General features: G+C 40.6%; 1 protein-coding gene across 1 annotated transcript; it reads right to left on the reverse strand.

Annotated features, from left to right (window-relative positions):
* Positions 1 to 5,461: 5,461 nt before the first annotated feature.
* On the reverse strand, positions 5,462 to 6,248 carry LOC311118995 (telethonin-like; the record flags this gene model as incomplete). Its single annotated transcript, XM_084157695.1, has 2 exons — positions 5,462 to 5,864; positions 6,097 to 6,248. 2 exons carry the CDS (start codon positions 6,246 to 6,248, stop codon positions 5,462 to 5,464), a joined length of 555 nt encoding a protein of 184 aa, XP_084013821.1.
* Positions 6,249 to 10,576: the final 4,328 nt, after the last annotated feature.

Below are 10,576 nucleotides of genomic sequence, written 5' to 3' on the forward strand. Positions count from 1 at the left end.
CTTTACTGTTTATATTTTTGACAATTTTTACTTTACTTAAATACATTCCTAAAGAAAATAATGTACTTTTTACTCCATACATTTTCGCTGACACCCAAAAGTACTCGTTACATTTTGAATGCTTAGCAGGACAGGAAAATGGTCCAATTCACACACTTATCAAGAGAACATCATCTCTACTGCCTCTGATCTGGTGGACTCACTAAACACAAATGCATCATATGTAAATTATGCCCGAGTGTAGGAGTGTGCCCTTGGCTATCCATAAATTTAAAAAAAACACGAACATTGAGCCATCTGGTTTGCTTAATATAAGGAATTTGAAATTATTTATACTTTTTCTTTTACTTTTTATACTTAAGTATATTTTAGCAATTACATTTACTTTTGTATATTTAAGTACTGTATATTTAAAACCAAATACTTTCATACTTTTGATCAAGTAGAATTTTACTGGGTGACTTTCACTTTGACATGTTCTATTCATGTATCTTTACTTTTACTAAAGTATTACAATTGGGTACTTTTCCTACCACTGCTCATTCCACAGAAAAAGAAGCCTATCGCCTACATCGACCATAGCCCAAAGGCCGGCAGATGGTGATATTGAGTTGTTTCATTTGACCGTCCACCACCATGCTAGAGTGGCTATAATGCCAAGGAATGCTAGTCCCAGATGTTGGATATCGCGTTTAGCCAATCAGGTTGCAGCAGTCTGTTGTTAATCCCAGGCTGAAGGGTGGCGTAACATCATGAATAGGCATTAGCCACTCTAGCATGGTGGTGGAAAATGGTGTTTCATAAAGAAAGTATGCTTATCCCCCCCCCCACCCCACCCCCCCACCCCCCCCACACACACCTTCTCGCCATTAAATCGAGTTAAGGAGGAAATCGACACCTTTGCAGCCTGAATGATGACTGGTTTAATGTATGAAGCGGTCCACAGGGGATACAAGTGTCTGCATGCATTCCCTCTGGATGGTAATATGAAACGACTCGATATCGCCACCTGCCGGCCTTTGGGCTACGGATGGGTTAGCTGACAATGTGACAAAAACAATTGGCAGGTTAGGGATTACCTGGAGGAAAATTGGCGAGGTCATGCTTTTTCAATTTCAGTCAAGGGGAGGATTTAGTATTTTTTTTAAATCTAGTCCAGGGGAGGGTCATGTCATTTGTAATCGATGAAATGTCAATATTTCTCAGTGTTTTAGAATTAGTTGCTTATTAGGTTATATATAGCCTATCAATGTGTGCCAAATGCAGCCCCTCATCTCTGATTCTTAGCTGGTCATGCAATATCAAGGACGGGTGCGCAACTATGGGGCAAAACAGGGTTAGCTTAGATTGGTGACAACATGTAAACTATATATAGTCTCCAATGTTTATTGAAAATAAATACATTTGCACAATGAGCACTTGTTGTCTCTCAAATACAACATTACAGTTGTTGGTTAGCTAGCTAGTGAATTATAGCCATATTAGCATTGACAGGAAATCAGTCAAAACACCTCAAAACAAGATATGGTATCAAGAACAAGATAAAACTAGCTGAAACGAGACACTTACGATTCCCCACATGGCAGTTTTTTGTCATTGTTGCTAGCTATCTGGCCATCCAGAACCACAACAACTCACAGACTTCTGCCCCATTAAGGGAGTGAAAATGCACATCGTTTTTGTGAAGTTGTCAGCTAACCAATCTATAGGCTATTTAGTGTGGTCTCAATCAAATGATCCATAGCCTATAGCCTATAGGCTACGAAGTGCAGATATATTTCTAAGATAGCTGCTGGGATGGTGTAAATACACCTAGGCTGTATTACACACTGCAATGGATATTCCAACCCTGAGCCCCGGCCTGCTCTGCTCTTGCTGATCAAAAACCTTTTTTGTCCTGCCTAACCAATGGCTGTGCTGTGTAGGCCTAAGGTGGCAGTTGAGGATGAGAGTCCAAGGCTTTTTTTATTAGGCCTAGTCTAAAAATGCACTATCTTGAGTGCAGACTAGCCTATAGCCTATGTTCTGTTCAGTTTGAGGAGAGCACAAAGATGAGAAGGAGGACCGGAGGTCAACATTGATAGCTTGCTACTACTATCATTTATTTTATTTAAAGCAATATGTTTCTTGCCCATTATGTATTTATCAGAGTTATTGACATCACAATAAACCAGATTTTAGTAACTTATATTGTGGTGCTGAAACTTGAAGTAGGAGCCGCAGCACAATCGGAAATGGACAGCTCATGGTGCTGAAAGTAGGCAAATTCGAGTAGGCATAATTCATTTCAACATCTTCATTTTAGTTAGACTTTACTAACAACAAGAGGGCTTTGTGTTGGAGCATATTTCTTCCTATTTAAGAAATAAGAGATAGGCCTACCTGGTTGACAGACGAAATTAGGCTATAGGCTGCTATATCCATAGATTTGTCAGTCAATTCCTCCACCCACCATGCACTCTTTAAATAGCCTACCTCCGTGTCAGTGAAGGGCTGTTAAGTTAAAACCAAGACTTGAATTGAGGGGGTATGGGAGGGTATGCCATAGGCCTACCTTTTATTAAAGAAAATGGTAAAAAGCACAGGCCTACCCCTTGTTAGCTTAAGATTTTGAAGAAAATAAAACAAGGGTTTAGGTAAATATATTTTGCTGAAGGGAGGGCCATCCTTTTCAGAGAGGTCAGATTTTCTCCATGTAACCCTTATTATAAAAAAAAGTTCACTCCCTTAATGGGGCAGAAGTCCATGAGTAGTTGTGATTCTGGATGGCCAGATGGCTAGCAACAAGGACAAGAAACTGTTGTTTACATGCTGTCAACATTCTAAGCCAACCCCATCTTTTTTGCCCCATAGTTGCACACGCGTCGGTGTTGTTGCTAAACAACCAACCCATCGATTAGTGAATATGAACCATGTGAACCTTGACTAGAGAACTGTGCACCCATATTTCAGAGGCAGTGCCTTTATAATAGTGGTGGATAATGTCAGACTGTTCAAAAGAGACAAATGTTTACCCATGAAACAGGATCTGGCCTGTTTCAAATGAAACAACTCAATATCACCATCTGCCGGCCTTTGGGCTATGGTCGATGTAGGCGATAGGCTTCTTTTTCTGTGGAATGAGCAGTGGTAGGATTAAGTGAGTTAGATAAGGATATATAAGACAGGTGCTTTATCAACTTCCTGAAAACCTGCAAAGCTCTGTTGAGACACATTGTGTGGCTGTGAGATCAGCAAGGCCTTAGTAGACAGTGATGTGTATAAACCCTGGATTGCTGATGCTATGTAATGGCCAATGAGAGGCTTTGAAGCTACTGGCCGCCATATTGGTACTCCCCAGAAGGAGCAGTCCTCCATAGGAATTAATGGAATTCTACATTATTTCAATCAAATGTTTAAAGGACAAAATTACATGTATTTAAGTATTTCTTTTTTGTAGTGGGGACAGTAGCATTTGGAAGAAGAAAAAAAAAGCTTTCAGGAATATTTTTCATGTTCAGTTCACTTAATATAATTTTAAAGTATTCATTAAGGTGTCTGCAATAGAATATACTTGTCAAAAACAATTGTAGACATTAATAGATTCATTTTTATAGCTTACAAAATATATTTTTTACAATGGAGGAGGAACACCAAAATGGCTGTGTGGTCGCTTCAAAACAGCGCCCCCTGTCCATTTTTAATAGACCTTAGTACTACATTCGGGTATATATGGTAATCCTTGAGGCATGGTAATCCTCTATCTGCTGTATCTACGGCCAGGAGCTAGCCATTTCACCCCACCCCAGACAAGGGTGCTGGTTCCAGGCTGAAGCAGTAGCCTGGGGTGCCCAAGGTTCCTATGTGGGAAGGTGGGACAGAGGTGTGGAACTGTAACTGAACTTGAGCTAGGAGGACCGTGGACGGGACCTCTAAAGATCATTCAGCTTCTGCTACTGTGATGCCTAGTCACTTTACCCCTGCCTTTATGTACATATCTGCAAATACCTCGTACCCATGCACAGTGATATGGTTCTGGTACTCCCTGTATATAGCTTCATTCTTTTGTATTTTATTACTCTTGTGACAAATACAATGGCATTTTATAGATTTTATTGGATTTTGACAGCAGTGCTCTACAGAGTGGGGCAACTACACTGAGTGTACAAACATTAGGAACACCTTCCTAATATTGAGTTGCACCCCATTTTGCCCTCAGAACAGCCTCAATTCGTCGGGGCATGAACTCTACAAGGTGTCTAAAAGCGTTTCACGGGGATGCTGGCCCATGTTGACTCCAATGCTTCCCATTGTGTCAAGTTGGCTGGATGTCCTATGGGTGGTGGACCATTCTTGATACACACGGGAAACTGTTGAGCGTGAAAAACCCAGCAGCGTTGCAGTTCTTGACACACTCAAACCGGCACGCCTGGCACCTACTACCCCCCCCCCCCCGATTAACTATCTAATGTTAGCTAAAGGTAGTAATGAATAAATTGGCTACATTTCTTTAAATTGACAATTCTGTGAACTGTCTTATGCATGTTTTAAATTGACACAATACCTGTTAGCAAAAGTGTCAGCTAGATATGACCTGCAGGAGCTTGCAGGGATTTGCAGTCTTGCATGATGTCTACTTTGATGATAATTAGCATTTTCGAAACTGAGAGTAAATGGAACCGAATATATTGATAAAAGTCACCTTGTCCTAGAGAGATTTAAATGGTTATCAAAACGTTACGCCAGGGTAAGTCTACACGGCCCTTATTTCCCTATGGGAAAAATTAATGGTGGAAAAACGATTGGAACCATTTCCCTGTTTGACTGCTAGGTTTTATGGGTATTATGACACCTCCACTGTGGGGCTCTATTACACAGAACATTTAGAATCTTGTTATTGATATCCACTATCAGCAAGTCTGTCTGTGAATGAAATAAAATAAATACACCTGTGAAAAGACATATTGAATGGGTGGGAGATGAGATCCCATCAATTTATTATTTGATTTTGACTTTGTCATTTATTACATTACAGATCACATTACAGTACACCAGTCAACATTTTACATATAGTATATGAAGTGGATATACATTTCCACCCTGATGCTTTACCACTAGATGGCAACATTAGCTTCTGTTTCCTTGTATCGCAGCACCAGCTAATGTCCATGAAAATACCTTAGAGGTCCTACATGAGGTTTGCCAAGAAAAAACTTTCCTAGGTTGAATATACTGACCATAAAGTCTATGATACTGACCCAGAAAATGGTGTCATGCACTGTTCTATTCAAATTCACTTTATCCTTTCCACATGTTAACAGCTCCCTCAACATATTTTTCACAGCCAGAATTATGTTAAAATTAAAAGTCTCTTTTATAAAGAAATTAATAATTCCCTTCACCTTTCCCTTCGCTCATTTACACATTGCTGATATCATTTCCCCTGATTTGACCTCCAACGTCCTACATTCATTCTTCCCTTTCAACCCCTGAAGGAGTGTGAAAACTCACGTGTTGGGGATATAAGACTAGATGCCCTGAAGTTAACACGGATAGGTTGGGAGACTTTAGGCAAGTCCTTTGTGATTTCGAAAATCTCCTGTTTATCTGAACATACTCCTTTGGCGATCGTCTCAAACTCCATGATAGACTTGTACTCTGATGGAGAGGGAGTTCTGTACAGGTCTTTGGGCGAGGCGGCTTTGCTGGGAGTGAAGATGGGCACACGGAGGGCGTTCTTGTATGGCAGCTGGTACTCCTTCAGCATTCCACCCCTTGTGCCCATCTTGATCTGCTGACTGGGGTTTCTCTGGACCAAGAAATGAGCCACCTGTTTCTGATTGTAGGTCTCCTTTCTCGAGTAGTCATTTTCAAACAATGTGGTCCTGGAATCAAGCAATAACATTTTTTAAAGAGCAGTCTGAAAGTGTATTGCTGTTCTTACTGTTCTTAGACACGTGATTAGTAAGACCAATATAATCTTTTTGAAAATGTGTTCATTTAGTGAATGATAATAATGAATTTGTGGCACACATTGAACATGAACAACAGCACTCAGCTGGATCAGTGATTTAAAGCAACATTTTATAAAACGATCTATCATGTCACTATACATACTGTTGTTCTGGTCTTGTTTCCATCACCAAGTCTAGCCAAGTGGCCTGGTAGGACTCCTTCTTCTCCTGGTCCTTCTCCTTTACATCGCAGTGGGCATTCACCAGATACACATCCCCACTGTTTAGACTGTTAATCTTGTGTGTGTAGAGCATAGTGGAGAGAGAGATGAGAAAGTTGACTGACTCCCTGTTAGATGTGATAATATATAGGCTTCTCTAGAACTTGCTTTTGGCTGGAGATGAATGACAGTTGGTCTGTCTGTGTGTGAGGTTGTGTGTTGTACTGTGGTTCTCCAGAGCCTCTTATAATGTTACGGTTCTATTTTTACCCTACTACATCATATCATTGCCAATGCTGTCACCGTGGTTGGCTCAGGTTGGTTGGCGTTTCAGGTTGGTTCATAGCTGTCCTGTGAGGAAGGCGACCAGTGGAAAGAGTGACTAACACCACTTTAATTTCATTGAGTTGTATTAGCCAGTCCAAACCACACCAAGAGGTTAAAGGTGAGTCATGCTCCTCAGACTTCTCAGATACCTCATAGGCTAAATGCTTCAGGATATTGCTCAAGGTAATACGACCTCTGGGGCCAGAGTTGAGCGCATAGTATAAAAGTAAAAGTAAAAGTAAAATGTATTTAATCTTTCACCCAAATGTCAGAGCCAAAGTACAGGGAACATTTTGACCTTCATCTGAATGCATTTAACATTCATTCACCATCTCCTTTTCCCCCAAAGAATTGTACAGTTGTATAAATAAACCTAGGTGGAGACTTAGAGTAATGTTCGGAGTCCATTGTTCTTGTATCATACATCAAAGTTGTCATCATCAGTGCATGTATTAGTGGACAGATTACCCAGGTATTCCTCAGTAAGGGTTGCCCTTTACTTATAGCTTCACAATAATTCCATGTGATGATGTAGAAGTATGGATCCTGGAAATGCTTGCACGAACTCTCTTTACATTGGCCTTTAACAATACAGATTTTGTCACAGAACGTATTTGACCACAGAGTAGTAAAGCATATATTTAATATATTTTCAACATCAAGGCCTTTTTAGTGATGCCATACATGTTATCTAGACCATTTTCTAAAGAAAATAGAGAATTGTACAAGTTTATGTGTGTCTTTATTGATCACCAATCAAACAAAACAATATTTTATGCCACATTTGTCATAGACCAACTATGGGTCTCACAAGCAAGTTGTTGTGTATACATTTGCTTTCTGTTAAAAAAAATGTGATCTTTGCTTAACACCATTTTAATAACAACATGGTAGATTAATCATCGAAACTAAGAACTGACTATTTAGATGTGATCATTTCCTTCTAATCATAGTTTTAGGGAGGAATCCAAACACCAATCAAACTACACTGAACAAAAATATAAACTCAACATGCAACAATTTCAAAGATTTTACTGAGTTACAGTTCATATAAGGAAATCAGTCAATTAAAATAGGGCATAGGCCCACCCACTGGGGAGCCAGGCCCAGCCAATCAGAATGAGTTTTTCCCCACAAAAGGGCTTTATTTCAGACAGAAACAGAAATACTCCCCCCCTCAGAAGAAACCGGATGTGGAAGTCCTGGGTTGGCATGGTTACACGTGGTCTGCGGTTGTGAGGCTGGTTGGAAGTACTGCCAAATTTTCTAAACCAACGTTGAAGGAGGCTTATGGTAGAGAAATGACAGGGATGTAAACAAATTTGTGCACAGAATTTGAGAGAAATAAGCTTTTTGTGCATATTTTTGATTTCAGCTCATGAAACATGGGACCAACACTTTACATGTTGCGTTTATATTTTTGCTCAGTATACATCGATAAATCATGGCTGATGGGTGTATGAGACAGTATGACGGCCTCTTTAATTGAAGAACGTCAAGTGCCAGCTGGGGAAAATATTTTGGATCATTCTGTAAGGTGCATGGTCAGGTTTCAGAGTCATTGCCAGATCAACAGCCTCAGAAACAGGCTGTCAACCTCGACAGCTATGCCCCAGCCCCAGCCACTTTCTGAAGCTATGTCCCAGCCAGCCCCTGCGCCAACCACTTTTTGTCCCACTGAAAAGGACACTATGACATGAAACAGCTTCATGCGATGAGTTCAGCGGGTAGGCATGTGAGCAATGATTGATGCAATGATGGAAGATTGAAGATGCCTCCCTGAACTGACATTCTCTGCATACCTCATACCAACTTTCCCTCTTTCCAGCTTTGAAAATGTACTGTAGATGATTCAGGAACAGAACAGTCAAAGATGATGATGTCATAATTCAGTGCCACATGCCATTGTCAGCAACAGGTGCTGCAGCTGTTATCATGCATTGCTCCATGAAGCTACATTGGTGTCACAAAGCTTAGTACCTCAAATACAGTGGGGAAAAAAAGTATTTAGTCAGCCACCAATTGTGCAAGTTCTCCCACTTAAAAAGATGAGAGAGGCCTGTAATTTTCATCATATGTACACGTCAACTATGACAGACAAAATGAGAAGAAAAAAAATCCAGAAAATCACATTGTAGGATTTTTAATGAATTTATTTGCAAATTATGGTGGAAAATAAGTATTTGGTCAATAACAAAAGTTTCTCAATACTTTGTTATATACCCTTTGTTGGCAATGACACAGGTCAAACGGTTTCTGTAAGTCTTCACAAGGTTTTCACACACTGTTGCTGGTATTTTGGCCCATTCCTCCATGCAGATCTCCTCTAGAGCAGTGATGTTTTGGGGCTGTCGCTGGGCAACACGGACTTTCAACTCCCTCCAAAGATTTTCTATGGGGTTGAGATCTGGAGACTGGCTAGGCCACTCCAGGACCTTGAAATGCTTCTTACGAAGCCACTCCTTCGTTGCCCGGGCGGTGTGTTTGTGATCATTGTCATGCTGAAAGACCCAGCCACGTTTCATCTTCAATGCCCTTGCTGATGGAAGGAGGTTTTCACTCAAAATCTCACGATACATGGCCCCATTCATTCTTTCCTTTACACAGATCAGTCGTCCTGGTCCCTTTGCAGAAAAACAGCCCCAAAGCATGATGTTTCCACCCCCATGCTTCACAGTAGGTATGGTGTTCTTTGGATGCAACTCAGCATTCTTTGTCCTCCAAACACGACGAGTTGAGTTTTTACCAAAAAGTTCTATTTTGGTTTCATCTGACCATATGACATTCTCCCAATCCTCTTCTGGATCATCCAAATGCACTCTAGCAAACTTCAGACGGGCCTGGACATGTACTGGCTTAAGCAGGGGGACACGTCTGGCACTGCAGGATTTGAGTCCCTGGCGGCGTAGTGTGTTACTGATGGTAGGCTTTGTTACTTTGGTCCCAGCTCTCTGCAGGTCATTCACTAGGTCCCCCCGTGTGGTTCTGGGATTTTTGCTCACCGTTCTTGTGATCATTTTGACCCCACGGGGTGAGATCTTTTGTGGAGCCCCAGATCGACGGAGATTATCAGTGGTCTTGTATGTCTTCCATTTCCTAGTAATTGCTCCCACAGTTGATTTCTTCAAACCAAGCTGCTTACCTATTGCAGATTCAGTCTTCCCAGCCTGGTGCAGGTCTACATTTGTGTTTCTGGTGTCCTTTGACAGTTCTTTGGTCTTGGCCATAGTGGAGTTTGGAGTGTGACTGTTTGAGGTTGTGGACAGGTGTCTTTTATACTGATAACAAGTTCAAACAGGTGCCATTAATACAGGTAACGAGTGGAGGACAGAGGAGCCTCTTAAAGAAGAAGTTACAGGTCTGTGAGAGCCAGAAATCTTGCTTGTTTGTAGGTGACCAAATACTTATTTTCCACCATAATTTGCAAATAAATTCATAAAAAATCCTACAATGTGACTTTCTGGATTTTTTTTCTCTCATTTTGTCTGTCATAGTTGACGTGTACCTATGATTAAAATTACAGGCCTCTCTCATCTTTTTAAGTGGGAGAACTTGCACAATTGGTGGCTGACTAAATACTTTTTTCCCCACTGTACATCAGCAATTCTTCAGCCTAACTTCACATGGAAAATGTAATGAACAAGCTGTCACAGGCTATGGCGTGGGTTATTTGGCATTACCCTCTAGCCATGAGGCTGAAACTCAGTAAGCTGGTATTGGGAAATGACAGGCATCTTGGGTTCATCCCAATGAGAACAGCCTGTTCTGTTGAATCCATCAGTTTCTGAGGAAAATATTTATGAAGCAGAGTTATAATGGCACTTAAAGTAAACGAGCAAAGGTTGATTTCAAACAACAACAACAACAACAACAACAACAACAACAACAACAACAACAACAACAGAGCATAATGTTACTTCTGATTGAACCTAAAATACTTTTTGTCTGTTTCCTTTCCTCGAATAATGCTTTATAACATATAAAATATGATGCATCACCCTCCAGGTATGGTATCAAGACTAATTAAAGGTTGAGTAGGCTAACTAAGAATTTTGTCCACAAATGTACTGACATTTTTATATTATATGTAAATAG

The sequence above is a fragment of the Coregonus lavaretus genome (assembly GCF_964263955.1).
Source record: "Coregonus lavaretus genome assembly, chromosome: 3".
Classification (NCBI taxonomy): Eukaryota; Metazoa; Chordata; class Actinopteri; order Salmoniformes; family Salmonidae; genus Coregonus; species Coregonus lavaretus.